Genomic DNA, 24,847 nt, shown 5'->3' with positions numbered 1-24,847 from the left:
TGCTACTAGGCCAAGTCCAAGAAACTCCATTGTGGAACAAGGTCCAAATGATTATTAAGCGCAAACCAGAGAGCAAAGTTCTTAGCTGGAGAACTTCCTCCTGCCATGAAAAGTCGGCATGGCATTAACCCAGTATAATTAAAGACCGGGGCCTGTTTTCCATTCAATCTGCACTCCATCACTCAGAGGCAGGCTTATAAGCACCCTTGGCATGTCCTCTTCTGCTGCTGGGGCCGGACAGCCACCCACAGGACAGTGCACAGGGGTCAGGCAGGGAAATAATAAGAAAGAAATCTGAGAGTTCCCGATAGTGAGAAGCTGCTGATGCCTTTGGGGGTGAAGAATGATTAGCTAGACTTTCAATGAGCAGCATATTGTTTCCCATCCCTCCCGGTGCCCAGCTGGACACTTGGGTACATACATTGTGTTTTGCCTGATACCCATGGTAACCTTTTGGTGAGGAGGAATGGGCTTTGGTAAACAGATCTATTTGTGTCACTCCTATTACTCACTTGAGGCAATGTCACTCCTTTTTCCACTGTGGTTGGGTGTCTGAGTCAGAGGAGGGCCTACAACAGGCTTCTTTGAATTGATGGCTCACTCCCAGCCACTCTTGACTGGCTGCCAACTTAGCAGGGCGTAGCTCACTAACAAATCTTTTTTTTTTTTTAAAGCCAGACTGATTCATAGAAACTCCTTTAAAACACAGTGAAAAGAAACCGCCCAGCACACATCCCAACACACCAGCAGAGGAAACATAACCTCCGGAGGCAGGTCCCTCCCCTCACTGCGGTCACATAACTCCGCTGCCAGCTCCTGCCACTCAGAGCCTCTCGGTCGCTGGGATCCTCAGGTAGGCTGGCTCTGTGTCCTGCACGGAGCACCTCCACACTCCGCACTCTCGGTTCCCCTTTGCTTTTCCGCTTTGCGCCTTTGCTCAGCTTCACTTGTCTTCTTGTTCCCTTGGCTCTTTTTCTACAATCAAGCCCTTGGAACCTTGGGCTAGAAGGGGGTACCAAGACAGCTTTTTCACCCTCCAGAAAGTTCAGAAAACAGCTGCATTTTGAGGAGGAGCAGGGGGTACAGGGCTGTCATTGTGCACTAGAGTAACCCTGTAACCTCGGTAATGGGGGGTTCCCGCTTTGAAGATGAGGAGGGAGTGAGAACTTAGGAACACCCCGGGCTAGGACGCATTCTTTCCCCGGGAGAACGGGACCTTACCTTTTCCAACTGACATGGGGACTAGTCTGATGTTGTTTTCAACTCCTGCGGTGGTTTCCATTCCAATGGCCTGGGGACCTGACTGTTTCTATCTTTGTGGGTTGTCCTTTGCAGGTCTTTTTTTGGGGGGTGGCTGTGGGGACCCATTATTTGGTTCTTAGTCCCCCCCTGCACCCTGTAGCTTTGACTGCCTTTTCTCCCTATGTGTACAGTTCTGCTTACACTTAATTTTTTTGGGGGGGGGGTTGGCCATCAGGAAAGGCGGGAGGGGGCCTTGGTTTACTTAAAGGGAGAAAGAAAAGAGAGGGAAAGGTAGAGAGAGAGAGAGAAAGAGAGAGAGAGAGAGAGAGATGTTCCGTTCTATTGGTGAAAGTGCCAGTCTGCCTTCTAGGCTGGCCCTTCTCTGCCAGATGTGGAGGGGGAACACAGGGCGGGCCCATTTCATCCGAGCTTGGGAACTTGGTGCTGCTGCCAGGCCTTGTGCTGCCTCTGGGAAGGGGCTGCCTCCTGGGGCGGAGGGAAGAGGTGGTATGCAGACCAGGAATGAGAGAAGAATTTTTAGGCTAAGGATGTGGGATTTTTGTTTTTCCGTGTGGAGGGCTGGGAGGGCTCCCAGTCGTTTGTCTTCTCGCGCCTGTCCAAATCATGTTGCAGGGAGACGCCAATATGTGTGGCAATCTTGCAGTGAATCTAGAGCGTGGCTTTAGTCGGATTTTTTTCAGGCTGGGAGTGTTTGGTTTGAGTGAGTGTGCTGGCAGAGGTGTGGCTTATTTCGAAAGATGCTGGTGTGCCCCCCCCCCAACTACACACACACACACACACACACACACACACACACAGCGCCCAGGGACTGACAGGATTCAGCTTGTCTGAGAGAGTTGGGCTTTTCCTTCAGAAACACAGGACTCTGGGAGGGAAGATTTGAATGTAATCAACCCGTGTGCTCTAACAGTCAATTAAAACCGCTCAGGGGTAGGGCTTGGGTGGAGGAGTGGGGGGAGGGAAGGAAGGAGGGGATGGTGACTTAAGTGCCAGGGCAACTTTTCCAGATGCAGGGAACGCCGCCATCTGCCCAAGTGTGTGTTCTTTCCAGATTACACGCCTGGTGGGTCAGGGGAGCCACTGTGAGGCTGACGGTAGCGCATCCTGGTACCCTACCGGGAGCAGGCTCATCTTGTATTAGCTCTATGCATGCGGGTTAAATCGAAGAAGTCATTTCCCTCCAGGAAGCAAACGGGAAATGGCGACCATTCTGGGCAGCAGGGCCATGATGGTTTGCAGTATTTGGGGAGCGTTTTTTTTGGGGGGGGAGCGTTTTACATTACGCTCTAGATTTTTTTATATGAGAAAAATATGCTGCGTGTTATTTCCTGAAATTTGGGAATCATGAAAAAGCTAGGTGCTGTCCTGATTCCTGTCTGCTTCCTTCTCCTTCCCTGAGGTAGGCTGTAAGAGTTCTTTTTTCCTATTTCTTTTTCAAATTTTTTCGTTCTGGATTTCAGCTGTTGACAATACTGAAATATGAGGATTTTTTTTTTCCTGCTGCCTCCCACCCTCTGAGGCAGGCCCAGTTCCACCCCAGACTCTGAAGAATGGGGCGGGGGTGGAGTGCTGTCTGCAGGGCTGGAGGACATCCGGTCTGGCCTTCTGGCCAGAGGACCCCCCAGAATTCAGGTTGCTTGGGGATGCTAAACTGTCCTAAAGGTTGGCAGATGGCCACTGAGGTCCAGCCCAAAGCAGCTCACATTCTCAGAGCTGACCCTGGCTACCTCCCAGTAGTGGTGGGCAGGCCTCTGAGCCCGGAAAAGACATCCCTGAAAGGGCTCAGGGGCTTTCTCCACCCTCCGGCTCTCCTCTGCTGACCAGGAGAGGCCCAGCTCAGCCCCAGAGGAACATCCATACTCCAGGGGCCTCTAGAATGGGCCCCCTTGCAGGAGCCCCCTCTCCTGGAGGTAGAGGCCCTCTGTCAGTTGATGCCCTGGGGTTGGGGTGGGGGGATGAGGGGGGACTGGGACCAGAGGAGAGAAAGTCTTGTCCGAGATGTCTCAGAGCCTGCAGATGAGCCTAAACTGCTTTTCTGTAGCCTCCTTGGGTGACTACATATGGAAAGGGGTCACAGACAAGGACACAAGGCAAATTGGTTTCATTCCATCCTTCTTTTTGTTCATGGAAGGCTAAATTCAGGAAGTATCTTAGAGATGAAATTAGTTCCATGTTCTGTTGTCCGCAGAAATTATTTTTGTACACCACCTCAGACGGTCAGCCATATCACATCCCTTAACATTTCCAGAAAGGGGAAGCTCAGTCCCTCTGAGGGTGCACCTTGCCTACTCTCCTTTGCTAGACAGCTCTGCTTATCAGAGAGGAGGTTTCTGGGTGGAGCAGATAGTTAAAAGGACTGGGAGGGAAGGTTTGAACTCACTCAGAGGTGCCTCAGAGAAAGGGCTGGCGATCTGATCTAGAAAGGTCATGCTTGTGGAAACCCAGTGAAGTACAGTTCTCTCTGCCACATACAGGCTGTCCGTGTGGTGGAACCGGCTAGCAGGCAGCTGGTTTCGCTGATGAGTGTCTTGGATTGAACAAAAGAAATCAACTTTCCTAGTTCCTTGGTTCCAGGAAACTCGCCAACTACCCAGTTTAGTTTTCTGTTGTTACCTCTCCATCCTTATCTCCTGAAGTCTTAACTCCTGCTTCATATTTAATGAGTAAAACTCTGTGAATCAGTAGTATCTCTTCTTTTCTCCCCCTCCCCTTTTTTTGTCTGTAGGGTCTCAACCAGCCAGTGCTCCTCCTGTAAAGAGTTAGTCTTGGAAACTCACAGGGGCAGTTCTACCCTGTCCTGTAGCCACACTATGAGTCCCCACCGACTCACTGGCAGCGAGGAGTAGGGTCTCAATGCATGAATCCACTTGATGGCTGTGGGTTGGCTTTGGCTTCTGCTCTTCAAAGGTCTAGGTCCAGAAAGAGCAGGGAGCATTTTAGAAGCCAGGTAACTATGCACACAAGCAATCATATTCACCTGTTTGACTCTCAGATATTTCATTTTCTAAGCAGATGATAATTCCTTCATGCACTTACCACATGAGTAGACACAGTGGCCCTAACACAAGGGCTCAGGCACACAGAGACTCAGATACACACAATGGCATGCTCAGTGCATGCTCCCCAAGAAGTCATGCTTAGACCAATCCAGTATCCACAACACAGGCCTCTATCTCCCACACCTGGTCTATAGTCCACGTAAGCCACGCCTACATATTGCCAGCACCTGCCATGGTAACGGCAGAGCAGACGCTCAAGCAAATGTATCAGGGTCTATCTACAGTGCTGGCTGGCCACCTGGAGGCCAGCCCCTTGGGAAGAGCTCACAGTCTTTAACCAGCGTAGAACTACAATCCTCTGACTATGAATTTCCTTTTCTAACATCCTTCTCACATCTGTACCGGTGATCCCAGATTTCCGGGTTATAACTGCTAGCCAATACGCAAGAGAGCGCCGATACGGTTCAAATTAGAGAGTTATTTTAATTCTCTCATCTCAACACACACATAACCCAAGACCACTCTTTAGAACACCCAGTCCTGATTGGGTAAAACCATTTCCCTGAAGGTAACTGATACTTAGAGCATGAAGACAACAACAGGAACTTTGTGGAGACTGCAATTTCTCTTTCCTCCCTATTACCAAAATGTTGGGGTCTACCTTCCCTTCCCTGTTGTGAAAACAGCATTTTTCCAGAAGTAAAATGGGGCCCTTTCTATTGGTGCTGAGACCTTAGATGGCTCACTTTGTTTCATAAATTCAAGTGGGCCAGGAAAAACAGAGACCCCCCTAGCACAGACTGAAATTGTCAGCAGGAATCCTGGGGTCGGTGAAGACAGACAGGGTGTGGTCGTCTCTGCTTTCTGCTGTGTGATCCTGGGCAAGTCACTTGCCATGTCTTCTCTCAAAGCCTGGTGCGGCTCTGGAATTCTGTTGCTCTAAGATCCTACCCTTTCCAATTTGGGGAAATCCCTCGTGCTTGCTGTGATAGCGAGTGGAATTCCTAAGAGTTGGAAGGAAAGTGGAGTGAGGCCATAGGGTACACAGGAACAGGCATTTCGCAGAGGAGTCTCCATCCTGGGGGGCCTGGTGGTGCAGCGGGGTGAGCACTGGGCTGGAACCCACCAGTCACTTGGAGGGAAGAAGATGAGCCAGTCTGCTTCTGTCGAGATTGACTGCCTGCGGAACCCTGTGGAGCAAATCTACTGGGCCCCATCAGAGTGCTGTGAGTTGGCATGGATGCAAAGGCTGTGGATTTAGCGTCCTTCAGGACCCTCCCAGGTAGTCGCCTTTACCCCATCTGCTCAGAGATGCCTTAGACGTGGTGCTCATGGGACTTAGCATCAGGTGGCAATGAGCACTCACCCCAGATCTTGGGAGGACAGGAAAAGACTTGATTCATTAAACATAAAAAGTGCCATCATAGATGAGGAGGGGCCAACCCGCTAAGCTTTTTAAGACACTCACAAGAACAAGGAATTCCCCAGGAGCCCAGCCGGCTTGGGAGAGACTAAGCCAGCCTTGGGAAACACACCCCACCCTATACGCAGGGAGGGAAACCTTGTTGCTGGAAGGAGGGACAGTCAAGGTGGGGATGACATTGAAGCGAGACCAATTGGGAGGAGGCAAGGGAAGGTTCACGGAGGGGAGGGAAAACAAGTATGACTGTGGGTTTTCACAGGCTAGGTATTCGGCAACTAACCCAAAGGCTGGCGGTTCAAACCCACCAGCCCCCCTAAGGGCGCATGATGAGGCTGTGTGTTCCTGTAAAGAGTTACAGTCTTGGAAATCCTGTGTATAGGGTCTCTGTGGGTTGGGATTGACTCGACGACCATGGCAGTGGGTTTGGGTGTGTCAGAGAGAGCAGGAAGGCTGAAAGTCTTAGAAGAGGGCGAAAGAGCTAAGTGGAAAGAGAAAGGAAGAAAATGTCCATGAAAACCGAACTAAACCTACTGCCATTGAGTCGATTTTAACTCAGAGCAACCCTCTCCACCAGACTGGAATTGCTTCTCTGCATTTCTGAGGTCGTAAGCAGATATGGGAGTAGATAGCCTCATCTTTCTCCCGAGGAATGACTGGTGGGTTTGAACTGCTGACCTTGTGGCTAGTGGCCCAAACTGCAACCCACTATGCTACTGGGCCTCCTTGAGACAGGATAGGGATGTGTCCTCTTAATTCCACCCCATCCCTCAGTGTTTCACGACACTCTTACTGCCCAGCTACATCTTAATTCAGTATACAGTTAGTATATCCTTAGTGTTACTTGGGGTTCCACTGAATGTTTGTAACAATAATGCAGTGGCCTCCCCCAAATACTCCCCCTCCTTTTAGAAGGCTCAGAACCAGAGCTGAGAGCAAGATGAGGTCCTTGGTGCTCACGCCTCTTGCTTCATAGACTCCAAGAGCACCCCCTCCCCGCAAAGGACTGGAGTTGTGGACTTGAACAGAGGGATCCAGCAGCTCCAAAGGGAGTCGTTTCTGTTTCTAACTCATTCTAACCACGAGTCCTGGTCAGCAGAGGGGCCGCATCAATCTTGGAGAAGCGAGGCTGAACTAACCTCTGCTGGAAGAAGTACTGTGTTTCAGTGAAAGGCCTCCCAGGCTGTGGGCAGCGGCAGGCAGGACGGAACATTTGAAGCAGTGCCCCAGCTTGGCTCAGGGGTGGCAGGATGGAGATCTGGCTATGGCTGTCGGTGGGGGCAGGGGTGAGCCGTTATTGAAAGGACAGGCAGAAGTCGTGGCCTCAGAAAGACCCTTTGTTTTTGTTCAGGACACTGTTTCTCAAAGGGCTGTGCTGGCCCTGTAATTAACCAGGGAGGAACAGATCCGAGAGTCATTCTGGAACTTAGAACTTTTGCTGACCCTAAAATAAAGCCCTGGACTTGTCGTGGGTTAGGCCTTGGGCTGCTAGCCACAAGGTTGGAAGTTCAAACCCACTAGATGCCCTGGTAAAGATTTGCATGGACAGTCTTCTATGAGTAAGGTCACTATGTGTAGCAATTAATGAATTAGATGGTGGTGCTTTTTAATAAAAATAATTTTAAGACAAAACTTAGACGAGAGGAGAGAGGAGATTGGGCTGGTCTAGAAAGTGCCTGGGCCTGGAAGATGGGGATTCGGGGCAGGTGTGGGGTGGGGGTGGGCTTCAGTTCTGAATCTGCTTTACTTCTGGCACCTGCATTCCCTCCCTTGTCAAGAGGTTGGATCGTATTATCTCAGCTTCTTGTAGCTCTAAACGTCTACATCATATCCCTGAAAAACATAAACGGGGGTGGGGGTTGGAGGAAACAAATCCTTGGGGTGGCCCTTGCTTGGTAGCTGCGGCCCCGCCCCGCGAGCACTAACTAGCCTCCCTACACAAAGCTGCAGTTTTGCTGGTCCAAGCATGTTGCCACCACCATCTACCTGGGACCCACCCAAGCGCCTCGGGGCCGGACCACACCTTGATTTTCTTCCCAACCCCTAGTTATTGTCTTGGCAACCTCTCCTTTGAAGCCCTTGTGGCTGCCAGAACACTCCTCTTTTGCCAGAAGCCGAATGTAACCGAAGCTTCCCTCCCCACCCTAGGGAAATGGTCCTATTGCTTGACCAGCTGCGTTGTGGTCTGGGTGCGTGGGTCGGGCTCAGATTTCCCAGTCCAGTTCTCCCAGTCTTCGCAGAGGCTGCTGGGAGCCACCCTTTCCACCTGGTCTCAGATGAGAAGAGGAAATAGGAGGGCTCCAGGACTCTGCCTTTAGCATAGCTGTTGGCCTTCAGGTTCTGCCAAACCCAAACCAAGCTCCTTGCTGTGGAGTGGGTACCATCTCCCTCGCAACTCAATGGGTAGCCCATTCCACCATCTGGGTTCTTTCAGAATTGGAAAGAATTCTGGAAACCAGAGCTGAAAGTCCATCTTGCTGGAACTAGCGTGTCATTTTATCGAGAGAAATAAAATATCATCATCTAGCAACTAGCCCTTGCGCTGGGTCAGGCCTGAGCCTTTCAGTCCTCCCATTAATCCAATAAGGACTACAGGTCTCCTAAGAAGTAGTACCCCCAGCCCTTAGCCACGACCCACCTCTGCTCCTCTGGAAGCCACTGACCGGAAAGTGAAGGGCTTTTCTCAAGGTCATCAGTAGGTCGAGGCAGAGTTTTGACAGGAAACTAGTTATTAACAAAAAGTTATCTGACAAATTCCTATTCCTTGTCTTTCTTCCACCCTGTAATTCCTCAAGCCTACCTATGTAAGAGTCTGATCTAAGACTGGATAAACACTTCTCCATTATAGTCTGTATCAAGGATAACCCAAATTTGGGAGATATTATTTCCTTTCCTCTGGGACCATGGTGGGGGGTGGGGGGAGTTGTTTTCTTTGGCACACGCGCACGTAGATCTTGATTACTTTTGCTGCTCGAGTGTTGAAGTCTTACCTGGCTATAAAAACTGCCCCAGGTTTTCGGACCCCAGTATAATATCAGACCCCAGTATAAAATATAAAAATATCAGACCCCAGTATAATGTGCACAGCCAAATTTTAATAAAGCCAAGCACACTGCCATTGAGTCGATGCTGACACACGGTGACCCTATAGGACAAGGTGGAGCTGCCCTAGTGAGTTCCCAAGATGCACTGTTTAGGGGACTAGAAAGCCTCATCTTTCTAGCTCAGAGCAGCTGGTGCTTTCAAACTGCTGACCTTGCAGTTAGCAGGCCAAAGCAGCAGGCCAAAGCTGCAACCTGAGGTTCATTTGTTCATTCTCCCTACACCAACTATCAGATACCCACGGCAGGAGGAAAGGTCCTGTTAGGATCCTTTCTCTCCACAACTTTCCCACAGACAACTAATGTTTCCCTCTCCCACCCCTAGGTAAAAACAATATTTAGGATGGGAAAGTACACGTGATCTTAAAACAACAATAACAAAGACCAGGAAAGCTCATCCAAGGTCTCTTCGACTCAGCTTGTCTCTTTCATCCCAGCTTTCCCCACCTCCAGACACATCCTCCAAGGCTGCTTCCCAAAGTCCGTGTTTCCTTTTCTGTATCTGGGCTAAGTGGGCATCCACTTTGACAACCAAGATGATCTGCAGCGGGAAACAGACACATCAAAGCCAAGCAAGCACACAGCGAAGGGCACCCAACCTGTCGCGTGTAGGAAAGGTTTTCATGCTAGGAAACGCCACCGTCTTCTTAGGAAGACCAGTTGCTGTAGAGAGTTGTGGTGTGGCTCCTTGGAAGATGGCAGGGATGTGGGGCGGATTCCTGGTCACAGGACCAGGAGCATGCTCCCTTTCATCTTGTCTCTTGTTGTGGAGGAAGCAACATGTCTTTGGTCAGATGGTGCGAGAAAGCTGTTTTTTCAAAGTTTGCAGGCATCCGTGAAGGAGATGGGCATTTCACTGCTGGGAGAGCAGCAGCTGAGGACGGGCAGAGTAGTGTCTAGTGCCTGTGTCAGGACTGTGTGAAGACAGGATTGTGTGTGTGGATCTAAGGTGACAGAAGACATAGATAGATATTTAAATGATAAAGGCACTAAGGAAACAGCCATGTTTACATGGGCATTTGTATGGCAATACATAATACAGTGCTTATAGATGATAAGATGTCTGATGCGTTTATACATTAAACATCTAATGAAAATAAATAGCTATATTAAAATGTAAATGGTTTTTAAATAGTGAAAGACTAAAAGTCCATATATGTAAAAAAAGATAATTACTTTCCCTCTGAAAATGTGTTCGTTTATTATGAAGACATCCATTACTTTGGAATTAATTTTCTTTTCCATAGAGAAAAAATATTGTTTTCTTTAATTCAATTATTAATTCATTGAAAAGATATTTATTCTGTGCCTGTTATGCACAAGACTTGTCTTTTAGGGTCTTAGGAGTCGGGGAGTCAAACACATCTGTAGTTAACTGTTGACAGAAAGACTGCCATTAGGAGGCTAATAAAGGACCATGCTAGGAGATCCCTAGTGGAGCAGTGAGCTAAGAATTGGACTGTGAACGGCAAGGCTGGCGGTTCAAACCCACTAACGACCCCATAGGGGGGAAGGAAGTAGAGGCTGTCTGCTCCTGTAAAGATTGACAGCCTGAAAGACAGTGGAGCAGCTCTACTTTGTCTTATAGGTTTGCTATGAGTTGGAATCGACTCAGGAGGAGTGAGTGAAGCAAGGCTGTATAGCGTGATAAGGCTGTATCTGGGCAGGCTCCTTAGAGAAGGTCAGAGCTTGGTAGAAAAGTCTGAGAAGTAGTTTTCACTAGGGAAGGATGTGAAGGCAGGGACAATATGTTCAACAAAAGTTGTTTGGCAGGAAAGTACAACAGGCTAGAAATAGAGCAGGGTGGGGTGATAAATGGTGATGAGGATTGATGTGTATGCCTACCAAAAAACATGGGCCCAACCCACTGCCACAGAGTTGATTCTGACTCATAGCAACTCTACAGGCAGCATGGACTTGTGCGTCCGGATTGCTTGACCGGGGCATTTAGCTTCACCTTTGTCTCCCAGAGCAGCTGGTGGGTTTGAACGTCTGCCCTGGTGGTTCACAGCCCTGTGCTTACAGTACCACCACCAGTCCAATCTTGATTAGAATGTGGGGATATCGTGCTAAGATATGTTGTGGGTGGAGGAAAGGAAAGAAAACCTGGACAAATCCCAGGAAGCCAGGCTCTCCTTTTGGGACCCTGGGAGTGTTGAGAGGTTTTCAGGAGGAGAGGAACACGATCAGGTAACTGATGGCAACATGGAGGGTGTATGAAAGGGAGGGAGTTTGCAGTGAGACATGGGAGAGGCTGATGCCATGGTCCAGGGGAGGTCTGAACTGGACAGTGGTGATGGCAGTAAAGGATGGTCAATTGTGGAGGTAGAACTCATGACATGACCGTGGTAACTTGGGGAAGACAATACCATGGGTATGAAGAAGAAAAGATAAGAGAATTTGGCAACGGAGCCCGATTGCTTTGTTTTTCAATAGAGAAGCTTGGGCTCTCAATCAGACTACCAGGGGGGATGACTAAGGTGTCTTCCTTAGGCTTCTCAGAGCTAGCCAGACTCCAAGGCCCTCTTTCGCCATCTTTGCCTTTCATCTGGGAGACTCACCCACTCGGCAATGACTCATGGACAGTAGAGTGCCGCGAGGAGGGACTCCCCACGCTCACTCAGTCCCGGCCCACAGTGTCTGAGGATCTTATAGCTCGAGGCTCAGGCTAGTTCTCCAGTGACTCAGGCCCCAGGATTTCCACCCCTTCCCCTGCTGGAAAAGTGGGTTTGGGGGTACTCCGTTCTATTGTATTGTTTCCCAATGTCGTGCCTTAGACCACCCTCAAAGTGCTTTCCGGAGACCTGGTGGCAGTTCAATAAAGGAACAGATTCCAGGACAGGCAAAGATTGTCCCACCCCTAACTTAGCAATCATGGAGTCCAACTCCACTCAGCATCTCTGTGGTTCCTTATGCCTGCAAAAATCGCTCCCCACGGGGCAGGTAGTGCTCCCAGGGGGTCTCTTTATTTTCTCTCCGGTCAGAGAAACGAACCGGGTGAAGAGGCATTGCGAGACAGCCTCACATCGCTCATGCTTTCATTTGGGGGCAGGGAGTGTAAGAAATAACCAACCGCTACAAATTTAAGTGGATGTAAACAAGTAGCGAGGCGGCTGGCCCTCTCCACTTCCTTTTCCTCAGCTCGATGTCACTGTACAGCACCCTCGCCAGCAACTGTAACCCCTCAGGGCCATTTCCAGCAGCGGTAACGGATTTTCTGCTAGCCAAGAAGCGAATCCAATTCTAGACTCAAGTGGCTGTGAACCTTGCATTAGGGATGGAAGCATGAGGAGGTTGTGTCGGAATGCAGTCTGGGGGATGTGGGAAGCAAAGGAGAAACTGTGGCCAGAAACCTAAGAGAGCAGCAGCGCGGAATGGGAACTGGTGGTTTCTTATGGCAGAAAGAACAAGAAAGAAATAGAAGAAACCCAGCATGTGGCTCCCAGTTGTCTCATCCCCATTTCTCTTCATCATCACTTCCCCACCTCCGTGCTTCCTAAACATTCTCCGTGTCCACCCGGGTCCCACCTCTGTGCCAAGCATGTTGGGGCAGTGAAGGGAAAGGGCAGATCCAGCCCCAGGTGTGCAGGCGGTGGGAAAACGTTGGGGCATCCCACCCGCAACAGTCAGTGGATGTGCTATGCCGAAGACCACGATGTCTCAACCAGCTTTCCTGGCTTGGGTTGATGAGTTGAAACATCCCAAAGGACCTGTTGTTAAGGAAATCAAAGGAACGACGCTGGGACTGGCCGGTGTACCTCCGTGCTCTCTGAGAGGCAGGCATTGCCCCCAGGGCATTCAGAATGGCAATGCTCTTGTTCCCTGGGCCCTGTTGGAGCTGCCCAGCAGCGGGGAGGGGCATGTCTCCCGCTGGGGCGTGCTGTGCAGAGTGGTTTAAGAGAGGCGAGATGGAGAAGTCAGTTATTGTTCAAGTGAAACACACTGCAGAATACGCCGTTACAGCCGGTCTCTTTTCAGTACATTTGGATGAAGCAAGACCAGCCAATGCAGGACATGAGCCTCCCCACAAATGGCACGGAAAATCAGGGGAGTGGGGAGGATGTCCCCAGAGAGGGGATCTTTTGTGACTTAAACCTATTGAGTTCTGCTGTTCTGGTCCAGCCCCCAAACTTACTGCTCTGGGTCAATTCCCAGTCAATCACAACCCTGCAGGATGGGGGCAGAATTGCGGGTCACTCTGTGGGAGTGGAAACGCCCCCTTCCTCCAGAGGAGTGGCTGGCATGAGATGTCACCTGGGCTCCAGGGGAGGGGGCGGAGAATGCCGTCAATGGGGTGTAGAGACCTCAAGGATTGTTTCTTCTCCAGCTTGATGCATTCTCGGCTAGAGAGTTCCACAAAGTGGGCACCTAGGGGTACCCATCCAGCCAGGCATTTGAACAGAGAGTTCATTTGCTTTCAACACGGGCTGGGGAAGGCCGTTGGAGATCATGGATGGCCCTCCAAACTGACAAAGGACGACACGAACACAACCCGACAAATGGAGGGCAGTGACAAAATGACCACGGTACACGCATGATGCTGTAGCGCTAGCTAAGCAGCTTCACCTCCGACGGTCAAGAGCCGAGAATGGTTTGTTCTGGAATGTACACATCTGTATATCAGGAGTACTTACTAACCCAAGCTGTTTTGTTCCATCTGGAGAAGGCTGGCCAGCTCACAGGAATCAAAGGTGAAAGCGAGTTGCTTCTTGGCGGGCTTCCTCCGCCCACTCCTGCAGCCTGCCACGTGGTCAGGTGCGGCTGTGGTTTAGATCGGCAGTGAGATGCAGTGGTCCGGAACGCACCTGCCCCACAGAGGTGGTGGGTGAGTCAAGGTGGAGGTGCAGTGGGAGGAGGGGATTTGGGAACACAGTCATGTCGTTCTCAGTTATCGATGGCTGCTACAACAGAAGTTCCTCCAGTGCATGGCCTGGACACACGCATTTCTGTTCTGACAGTTGAGGGGCCTAGAAGTTCACACTGGGGTGCCAGCTCTTGGGGAAAGCTGTGTGTCTTTGCCAGGTCTGGAGGAAGGTGCCTTTGAGCTTCTGGCTCGGGTAGTTGCCCGGTGGCTGGGCATCTCTCTTCTCCCATCCCTCTTTGCTTGCTTGTCGCAATCTGCTCTCTTCATATTTTGTAAGATGGACTCCACACACACCCTGCACCAATCCTGTCTTATGAATGTCACAAATCTCAAAGGCAGGGCGGTTAAGATGAACAACACTTGTTTTGGGGGCAGGGGGAGGGGACACAATTCAACCCATATCAACATCCACTTCATCAACATTGAGAGTGTGAGCGAGGATGTCAGGGAGGGACTGAGGGGTGGAGACTGGCCTACCCAGGGCTTAGAAAAGTGAGCTTTCTCCTGGATGCTCTTGAGAAAGTGTCCCTTGTGGTCCCCAGACTCAAAGGGAAGGACTTAAACATCAAGACGATCTCTGCGAGGACCAAAAATGATTCTATGCACTAGAGCTAGATAGCAAAGATCCTATTATTTGCACTTACGATGGGGACAGGGTTAGCAAACAACTCCTCGGTTTCCTTGAATAATTATAGTAATCCTAATAACCACAACGAAAGCAACACTGGTATGAAATCGCCCCTGCCTTGTGCAGACACGGTGCTACAGCCGGAGCTAATTTCAGCCGTGCACGCCCCTGTGCAGTTGGCATGGTGATCCTCACTTTGTATATGAAGAAACGGGGGCCCAGAGGTCAGGTAGTATGGAAAGATCCGGGCCCAGCCTCTGTCTGATTCAAAAACCTTCTTTTCCCTGTGCATTAAAGTCTAGCAGAAAATTGTGGAGGGGTGGAGGAAAGCAAAACTGAATGTGACCGTGGGGGAGATTATTAATAGCTCCAAGCTCTCCCCTGAGATGGCAGGAGACACGTCACCCCTTTGGTTATTCACACGGACATTGGACTCATCCCTGAAGTATGGCCTAGGTGGGAAGGAGGTGTCTAGCTTAGGAAGGCAGGCAATGATTGTTGGAACAGTTAAGGGTGGACAGTGGCCGCCAGTCTGTGCCGGCCTTTCAGTGCTTGTCGAAGGCCAGACACCAGGGTGTACTGCAGCCCTCCGAGATCTGAGGAACGTGAGATCGGGAGAGGAGAGGCGAGGCACTGCAAGTGTTGGAAGGACAGGGTCAGTGCACTCCAATAAGTACCTGGTGCCGCACGGGAGAGGCTTGAGGCACTCAAAGCTTCAATGAAATTAGGTGGCGTGAAACAGAGAAAGAACTGGGACAATTGTAAGGTGTGTGCAGTGGTCACCTCCCTAGGTGTGGCCCTCTGCTCGTACACCTGACACACAAAGTAGCCCTTCCTTTGAACCTGGACTGCCACTGCATCCTAACTGTTTCAGGCATGAAGAAACCCTCTTCTGGTAGCGGACATGAATCAGAACAGAATCCCCCAGCATGCATCCCTTTTGCCTTCCTGGGAATCCCTGGGTTATACAAATGGTTCAGTGCTCAACCCACCCAGAGGCATCTTGGAAGAAATGTCTGGTGAGCTGCTCCCACAAGGTGACAGTCTTAACCCTCTTCAGAAGTGCAGGTCAACTCTGCAACCTGCAGTGTCACAATGAAGCGAAACTGACTCATGACAACGGTCCTAGTCTTTCCTATGCTGTAGGGTTTGGCTGGAAGATGTTCTCTCTCCATTGGCTCTCAGAACCTAGGCTCCCAAGCTCACCCCCTACCGCCACCCTCGCACCCGGTGATTTCTGCATTTGCCTCTCTTCTGTGCTGAGTCCCACAGGGCAGGGATTTGTGTACCTGTCATGCTCAAGTAGAAGGCACCGATGATGTTTTCTCCAGACGCCTATATCAGAAGTCTCTGAATTGACATATTGAGATAGGAAATGCAAAACTGGCCTCCAGACCCTATTAGAGCCCCTCCTGTGAGGCACACACAGGCGAAGGCGCCGCTGTGGTCAAGCAAGACTGAACGGTGCCATCGGCAAGGGATGGGAAGAGGATGTGGGATGAGGGGTGTCATTGGTCTTGGCTAAAAGCAGAGAACACTCAAAACCATGTTTGCCTGACTACACAAGGCATTTAACTGTGTGGCTCATAGCAAACAATGGGGTAATATTTTGAAGAAAGGAAATTCCAGAACATTTCATTGTGTCCATGTGGAACCGGCATATAGGCCAACTAGCAATTGTTCAAAGAGCACAAGGAGCTACTGCCTGGTTTGAAACCAGGAAAGCATGTGCAAGGATGGTGCCCTTTCCCTGTACTTATTTGATCTGTATGCTGCGCCGAGATTGCAAGAAGATTCATTCATAACTTGTTGTGTGTTGACCTCACTACCTAGCTTGCTCTGAAGATGATTTGAACGACTTATGGATGAAGATCAAAGATGTCAGTCAGCCTTTGGTATAGTTTACACTTCAACATAAAGAAAACAAAAATTCTCACAACTGGACCAATAGGCAACATTGTGGTAAACAAATAATATTCAAGTTGCCAGAGAGTTCATTGCACTTGGATCCACAATGACCATCATAGAAACATTGTCAAGAAATCAAACGCCATATGTGCTTGGGGATTCTGCTCTGGTTCATGTCTGCTACAGAAACAGTGTTTCAGCGTGTAAATGACATTGGGGGGAATCTGCTGCAAAAGACCCTTTTAATGTGTTCAAAAAATCAAAGATGTCCTGGGGAGGGCTAAGGTGCACCTGACCCAAACATGGTATTTTTCCTGGTGTGAGATGCATGCAAAAGCTCGGCAGTGAGTAAGGAAAGCCAGAGAAGGACTGATGCTTCTCGTTATGGTGTGGTGAGGACAAACCAGTCTGGTGGGAAGAGTACAGTCAGAATGCTTCTAAACGCCAAGTCCAAAGTGCTGCATCACATGTACTTTGCCCCTGGCTATCAGGAGAGGCCAGTCCCTGGAGACGGCTATCATCCTGGTAGAGTCTCAGCAGAAAAGACGAGGACCTCAGCGAGGGCACTGACACGGAGGCGCAGTGGTGGGCTTCCACGCAGCGGGATTGTGAGGACGGTGCAGCACCAGGCGGTGCTTCCTTCCGTGGCACATAGGCTTGCTGCGAGTTGGGACTGAGTCAATTCAAACCAGTCACAATGACTGAATATCAAACAGCATGATAATGAAAGTCATGGCGATCACATTTTATGTCACACGCAGCATCAAATTCCACATCTGGGTGTGGATTACCAGCTGCCGTTTGGGGAAGGCATTGCCTACTCTTACAATTGCCGGGTGAGCAGTTTGCTAGCAGTGGGGACGCTTCCTTGGTGGATAATGGAAATTTATATGACATGGCTGCACAGAGACTTGGAAATCACAGCTGTGAGAAAGCCTGTTAAAAATCACAGCCCTACGTTTGGCCCCGAAAACACAAACAAAATAAAATATTAACAGTTGTCATAAAGTGTCCTTTTTAATTTTTGAGATTGGCTGTATTAGAGAAGTAATTTCCCAGATGCCTGAGAAGAAAGAGGACTATATTTACATTGACAGACAGAGGTGAATAAACATCGAGGCACTTAGGAAACTCGATTACAGGGGTATTTTCAGGAATTTATGAGGACAGTGAGTTGGTTGTTATTGCCACTCTTCCTGTTGGGAGCAAGAACGGATGCTTGTGGGAAGGAGGAATTGTATGATTGGATCGGACAATAATCCTTTCTCTCCTGTTTGCTCTCCTTCCTTTTCAGAACTCACTTCACTCGAAGCCTGCAGTGTCATCAAAAAGCCAAAATGCTGGTGCTGCTGGCTGGCATCTTTGTGGTCCACATCGCCACTGTAATAATGCTGTTTGTTTGCACCATTGCCAACGTGAGTAGCGCGCTCCTGCGAGTTCATCCAGCGACCACTGACCCAACGTGGCATAAAATCACGATTTATACAAAGTGCTGCAAAAGAAGGTTCAACCACTGTCCTGGCCTTTTGTGAGAGGAAATAGCGTATAGGACACACACAGAATTAGGTGTAGCAAAGAGAGCAGTCCTGTTCATAGGAGTGGATGTGGATGTGGACGAGAAGGAACAGGTGGAGCTTGGGGTGAAGGGGAAGCTTGGAGACCTGGCAGAAGAGTGGGGTCCCTGTGGATCAAAGGGGCATGGAGGCAGAATGGGGTGCAGGCCCGGAAGAAGTGATAGCAGAGCTATAGGGATAGAAAGACATATGTTGTCCAGGGGGTGGCGAAGGAGGACACCCGTGTGTTGGGAACAGCCTTCCCTTACTTCGGGAAGCTCGGTCAGAGGGATACATTGGAGGGAGAGGAGCATGTGGAAGTGGACTTTTACAAGATGAACCCAGTTTCACCGAGTTAACCGACACAACATAAAAAGACTTGGGAGGAAGCGAGTGGTTTTTCTCAGAGCCTTGGGCGACTCTGACCTCTAGTGGTAGTTTGAAGTGTGCTTTCCCCAGGAAACAAGCAAACACACCCCACCAACAACAAACCACTCAAGACAGCTTCTTGGACACACCAACCGAAACCACCCATCACTACACAGGCAACGATGGTTTTGGAATCGATTTAGGGCCCTGCCACAATGAAAGGACAAGGGATGTTAGTGTCCTGAGAGCTTTGGAAGCATTGATGGGAGTTGATTCTAAGCAAGGGCAATTGAAGCATAGCTGTAATGTGCTTCATATTGGGGACAACACCTTTGTGTCCCCAAGCCCTGCCCACACAGCCTCCTCAGACTGCGACTTAGCCATTCCGACGGCTTCCGGCTTCTTAAGGACGAACAATTGGATCAACAACTTTAGCCGGTAGAGACGGACACGGAAGCACCACATATGTGTGAATTGTTTTATTTGTTGCCCCTAAGTCCGTTTTGAAAAATCAGCCCTGAATCTGGGCTTGGCTGCTTAGGGGGTAAAAAGGATTCCATGCTCAGCCACTCACTGAAAGGCTAACACCCAGATGTGACTTGGAACAAAGGCCTGGCAATGGTCTCGTGCCCCCAAATCACACCCATGGACAACCGTAGCACACAGTGCTACCCGGGCACACTTGCGGGCCCCATCAGTTGCCAGCAACTTGATGGCCGCCTGAAGACTGGCTGCCCGGGCTGAGCACGGCGTTATGCGTGGCCTGAACCACCGGAGCCAGCGCCCTGGAGGCCCGCTTGTTTGTCCAGTCGTGTGCGTTGTAGCAGCTGCCTTGTGCAGACGACCCCACCTACTTTTCCCACTCCGGAAGGATAATGGTTTTCCTTGGGTCGGGTGGGAAGAGAAGCTAGTACCATGGTGAGCCCGGGACAACTCATATTGGCTCCGCCCTGACTGCTTTCACGCAGTGTGCCGTTCAATGTTTGAGCCTTCTCTTTAGAAAAAAAGCCACTTTGGGAACCTTCAGACACGTTGCTATGTTCTCTTCTTTCTTAAGTTGTCTCCTGTTGGGCATTATTCCTCCTCTCCCTCTCCCCCTGTTAGCCAGGCCCTTATAGGAAACAGTCTCAATAGAGTATATAAATCAGGCCCACCTAATACCAATTTCCTTATCCAGGATTTCTGTTCTTTGCCCTTAAAGATGTAAACTCCGATGATCAAATTCCTTTTCTTTTTGAAGCCGAGGGGTCAGCTTTTCAGTAACCTTCCCCCTCCCCTTGTTGTTCCCTTCTGGTGTCAGGTCTGGGTGGTGTCGGATGTTTTACCCAAAACATCCGTGGGACTCTGGAGAAACTGCACAGACGGCAACTGCGATGAGGCCTTGGGGTATGCTGACGAAGGTGGGTACTGGGGACATGTCATCCACAGGGACATTCACGGGGTCAGAAATGCCCAGCCTGTGGGCCGCTGGTGGCTCTAAAGTCGCTCTGCCTTCTCCCTGTGTCCACAGACGCCCTCAAATCCGTGCAGGCCTTCATGATCCTGTCCATCATCTTCTCGGTCATCTCGCTGGTGGTCTTTGTCTTCCAGCTGTTCACCATGGAGAAGGGAAACCGCTTCTTCCTCTCAGGGGCCACCATGCTGGTGTGCTGTGAGTAGCTCACCGACAGGGCGCCGAGTTGACTTTGGTTAAGAGGCCACCAGTCGGTCTCCCGGGGTGTGAACTGCCAACCTTTGGGCTCATAAATGCTGGTGCCACCCACGGACTGCCCTCTTGAAGGAGAAACGCAGGCTGTAGAACGGACGTCTCTGGAGTAGTACACAGCTCAGGGAACAAGCCTTGTGGATCCCCCCCCCCCCCCAACCCATGCCCCCTCTGCTATTCCGTCCTCTTTCTTCAAGAACCTCGGATTGCCCCAGAATTATCCCTTCTCTGCTTCAGTGTCACCAACAGTGCAGCCACCCTGCAAGGGGCACCTCTTAAAGGATGTGGGGGTTGGGGCGGGGGTCCTCTGAAAGGTGAAGCTCCTGCCTCGGTGGGCGCATGTAGGATGGTGGTCTTTGCCACTACGCTCCCAAAGACAAGCCGTGGGGCGCAAGGCCGTGGTCTCTGGCTGCACCTTCCTGAGCGGCCCTGCTCCGGCCTGCGCTGAAGCACGTCCAAAGAGGCCGAGCGGGGCTCTGCGTTTGCCTTCTCGCTTGCAGCCAGGCAAACGCACGCCTTCAACACTGCCCATTCGTCAAGCCACCCAGCGAGCTTAGTCCAGGGAAAGCCGCCAGGAATGCTTTTGGGGGCCACACAGCTTGATGTCGTTTCCCATCGCCAGTGAGGGAGATGGGATCTTAGGAAGGTTATCAGAACGTCTTCCTGGTTACACCCTCCCCACCTGAGATTTTTAACGTCCATTCTCCCCTCCTCCTTTCCCGCAGGGCTGTGCATTCTGGTTGGGGTGTCCGTCTACACCAGTCACTACGCGAGTGGATACATGACCAAGTACCCGTCGAGTCACCACGGCTATTGCTTCATTCTCACCTGGATCTGCTTCTGCTTCAGCTTCATCATCGGCATCCTCTATCTGGTCCTGAGAAAGAAATAAGGCTGACCCACGTGTCTGGGGATTCGGGGGGTGGGGAGGAGGAAGAAGTGGAATCCGGGAGGGAACTGGACCTGGCTGGGCTGAAGAAACCAAGAAGGGGGGGCGGGTTGGGGAGGGGGGGAGTCAGGGTGGGAGAGATCAAACCCCAATGATTACTGAGAAGATACTCAACCATCAGGCCCCAGCACTTGGGGAAAGAAGTTGGCTCTCTTGATGTGGGCACACTTGTCCTCCTGTCTGGTGGCCTCCGGTCTCAGTTAGATGCACCACACCAATGAGGGTGCATTCTGGGTCGCTCTGAGGGCCTCAGACCTGCTACACCAAGTTAAAATAGTGGTAAAGGTTTTAGCAAGGGCAGCCTTTTTTTTTTTTTTTTTGGTGATGACTATGCGGAGCCTGGAAGTCTTCCCACCCTCCTGAAGTTCCCAGGCTGGGCTTTGGTCACAGGGCCATTTTCCTTCTTGAGAACAGGGATTTAGCTCCGTGGAATCTGTTGGCATCTGTGACGAAACAGGAGAAAGCAAGCGAGAGCTAGAAGGCCATGTGGGTGGGTTGGCTGGATCGAGAGTGAGAACGTCTCATGATGGAAGGCCGGAGCTGGTCTGGGCCCAGATCAGTCCTCACACACCTTGCTGTCCCTCATAGAGGCCTCTGGTCAGGCCGAGACTGGGCTGGCCTCTCCCTTAAAGCCAAGGCAGCTAGCTCTTCGGCAGTTTCTGCCAAACCATTGATGACGAATTTGGTGGTGGAAACACCACCCAATCCCCGAGGTCAAGAGGCTACGTTAGTTAGGGTTGTGTTTTTAGGATCTCCCCTCAATGCAGTCAATCGTTCTTTCAAGGAGATACCGAAAGAGAACGATGGACGTAGCTCCTTGTGACACAATCTTACTCACCTCCCTCTGAATGACACCCTTCCTGACCCCGTGGGGTTAACGGTGGCTCCAGCTTTGACACTGGCTGGCGTCTTGTCCCCTCTCAGAGCTCATGCCAGCCCACTTCATGGGAGAGGCACACAATTCTAGAATCTGAGGTTCACACACAAACCAAAAGTGAACAACGGGCCCTTGGGTGGAAGGTGCTATGTAAAAGTCAAGTATTAAGCAGACTCGGTTGCAGTCATGGGAAGAACCGAGTGCCTGCACTCCCAGGAAAATAAGAAAACGCTCACGTGATAAGTACAAATGTAGGTGAAGGGCAGATAGTTTCTTTTAAATAAAGAGTAAAACTCTTGGGGGATCCAGTCGGGTGATGACTGAGCTTCTCGGATGCCACAGGAGGACTTCTGTAAAGCACTCAGAAGTAAGTCGTGGGTTATTCCTGGTTCAGCAGGCATTGCTAGTCTTTGGAGCAGCTAGTTTTAAGCCATCTCAGATTCTGTCCCAGGGGGGTTCTTTTGGAAAGATATTGTCTTTACCACCTGAAGAAGATCTACCCCAGGGAGAATCTGAAACTTCTTGCTATCTCCTCTCCTGTGTCTCTATAGTTTTCCTTTGGGGGGAGTCATTATGCCCTGATTGCTGGTATTTATGGAAGAGGACTGTTATTGGGTCTATGTCTCCAGGTTTGTTTTGGTTAAGGGAATGTTGGGAGTAAGCCATGGAATTACCTGGGTGAGGGGTGGAGAAATTGTCCAGCAAGGATGTGGGATGATGAACATTTTCATTATGATTTAATTATCAGACAATTATCGAGGGTTATTCTAAGTGCAGAAGCATACTTACATACCAGTTATATCTAAATGAGATACTCATTTAAGGAGGCCAATTATGCCTGGAGTGAAGCATGTATTCCCTTTTCTTTTAGTATTTTTCTGTGACATTTACGTCTCATGTAATTCGCATTACATCCGTGGGTTGTTCCAGTACTGTATTTGGCTTCTTCTTTAATGGAATGATATTTCATATACCATAATTGTAAATATTTTGATACAAATGTTTATAACTCTAGGGATATAAAAACAGATTGTGATTCCCTATACCGTGTGAATGTTTTCTTTCTTAAAAAAAAAGGTTGGGAAATATGGATACTAGTGACCTGTGCTCCTAATGATGTTACCAATCAATTTGATATGGACAAATTGGTATTGATTTGAAACATTAAGCTACTTTGTAGTAATACAGCTAAAACATTGGCATTTCTGCCCAAACTCAGACAGCAGAAGGCTATAAAGGATAGTCGTATGTTGCTTTAATTAAGCATTTCGGATAAAATGAAACTCATAAGCTAGCACATTAGAGACAGATGCTTTTCTTGAAAATCACAATGACTTCTGACATTAAGAAATGAGATATGGGGCATGCTTCTTTGTAATAGCCAGCTCCTCTAATGCATTCAAATACAAATGATTCATGATGGGGAACGTCACACATATTTGCGGGAGCCTGTTCCTTCTCATAAACGAAGTCATATCTGCACGAGCTCTATACGTGAAGACAAGCGCTACTGCTTCGGTGACCAGTTAGAACTTGGTGCAATGGTGGAAAGCAGGGCAGATACTGTGTGCCCCAGGATCATGTCACTGCCAACACAGAGGAATGGCTTTAATGAGGGATAGCCAATCTGCTAGTTCCCTCTGGTTATGGGTGAAGTAACTGCACCAAGAAATACACGATGGAACCTGAAAAGAAAACGTCACCACATTTTAAAATCAGTTCATTGGTCACATTGCATGGACCATGAATGCCCTCTCAGAAACTTATGATTTCTGAGATCTCATTGTTTCTTAGAGACTACTGTATGAGGTCTACTTCCTGCCTTCTCCCAAGACACCTGCTTGGGACTTCTTTCCTCCACAGCCTCTACACAAATATATCTCACAACTCCAGCGCATTCTTCTTCCATAGCCAGGATTTCCCACCAATTCCTGACTCCCCCATGCAGCCCTCTCCCGCCTAATTGATATCATCGTCATCTGAGATGTAGGTGGTAAATGAGATGGACATTTTAATTAAGGATAATGGACTGGCTTATAAAAACATTTTCAGGAACAAAAACATGAAAAGAAAGAAAACACACTTACAGATAACACTTGGCTCTTTTTAGATGAAGCATGGACTTGAAACAGGATCTCGCATTATCTTGTGGAACAAGTTGCTAGTGTCTCTTTTCTAGAAGAGTTTAATAACTATTTGCTGACTCTAAGTCTGGGTAGAATCTCACTGAATTCTAGTGGTTAAATAAATACTCTTAGGTGGATTTGACCCTAAATATGAGAATAGGAAAGTTTTTGATGGCTCTCTCGTTATCACTCAAGAACGGTGTTAATTCACCAAGGTGACGCAGCTGAGGCACCGCCTGGTTAAGGGCTACTACTCTGTCTGGACGAGCCATCACAGTGCCTGTGTGAAATCCCACTAGTTCAGAAACAGACAAGAATTTCAACAACTCCTGGAAAGAAGTCATTTGAAAACTTAGAAGATATTGCAGGAGGATTCTCTATTTGAATAAAAGAAGTGCTCTCCTGTGTTTACTAAAAACAATCAAATATACCAAGCTATGTGTTGTGCTGCTGGCCACGAGGTCAGCAGTTCAAACCTACCCACCAGCCACTGTGCAAGAGAAAGAGGAGGTGTTCTGCTCCCATAAAAACCTATAGCTTTGGAAGCCACAGGGGGAGTTCCACTCTGTCCTACGGGGCTGCTGTGGGCTAGAATGACCTTGTAGGTGGTGAGCTTGGTTGGTTGGTTTTCTGACAAATAAAGTGCAACAACAGAAACGGTTTAAATGCACTTAAAGGAGAGCTGGGTTTGGGGGAGCAGAGGAAGAGGACTAGGGTGACAATAGAGAAACTTGCCAGAAACCTTGGAGTAGATTTTGAGGAGCAATGACTAATTTGACAGATGTCTTCACTGGAAGGAGAACACAGCACTCAGGCACATGGCAGGTGGGAGGGGTGTATCTGAAGGGCCGTATGAAGCTCAAGGAAGAAATACTTCGGAGACCCACTGGACAGCATGCATATTTCTCTCAGGGAGGCATGCAGGGGCTACTCGTTGGTCACACACCACGTCCTTTGCTCTCCATCCAGTAGATTGTGACACATCACATCCCAGAGTAGAACTCTCCATAGGGTCTCCAAGGTCATAATCCTTCCGGAAGCAGACTGTTACCACTTTCTCCTAAGGAGCTGCTGTTGGGTTCTGT

At 49.5% G+C, this 24,847-nt stretch overlaps 1 protein-coding gene across 1 annotated transcript; it reads left to right on the top strand.

Annotated features, from left to right (window-relative positions):
- Positions 1-694: 694 nt before the first annotated feature.
- Positions 695-22,679, top strand: EMP1 (epithelial membrane protein 1). The gene is made up of 5 exons (XM_075552034.1): positions 695-853; positions 17,478-17,598; positions 19,406-19,505; positions 19,616-19,756; positions 20,536-22,679. Exons 2-5 carry the CDS (start codon positions 17,521-17,523, stop codon positions 20,700-20,702), a joined length of 486 nt encoding a protein of 161 aa, XP_075408149.1. The 5' UTR covers positions 695-853; positions 17,478-17,520; the 3' UTR covers positions 20,703-22,679.
- The last annotated feature ends 2,168 nt before the right edge of the window (positions 22,680-24,847 follow it).

This window comes from Tenrec ecaudatus, chromosome 6 (genome assembly GCF_050624435.1).
Source record: "Tenrec ecaudatus isolate mTenEca1 chromosome 6, mTenEca1.hap1, whole genome shotgun sequence".
NCBI lineage: Eukaryota > Metazoa > Chordata > Mammalia > Afrosoricida > Tenrecidae > Tenrec > Tenrec ecaudatus.
Note: the sequence above shows the minus strand (reverse complement) of the source record. Positions and strands in the feature narration are given on the sequence as shown.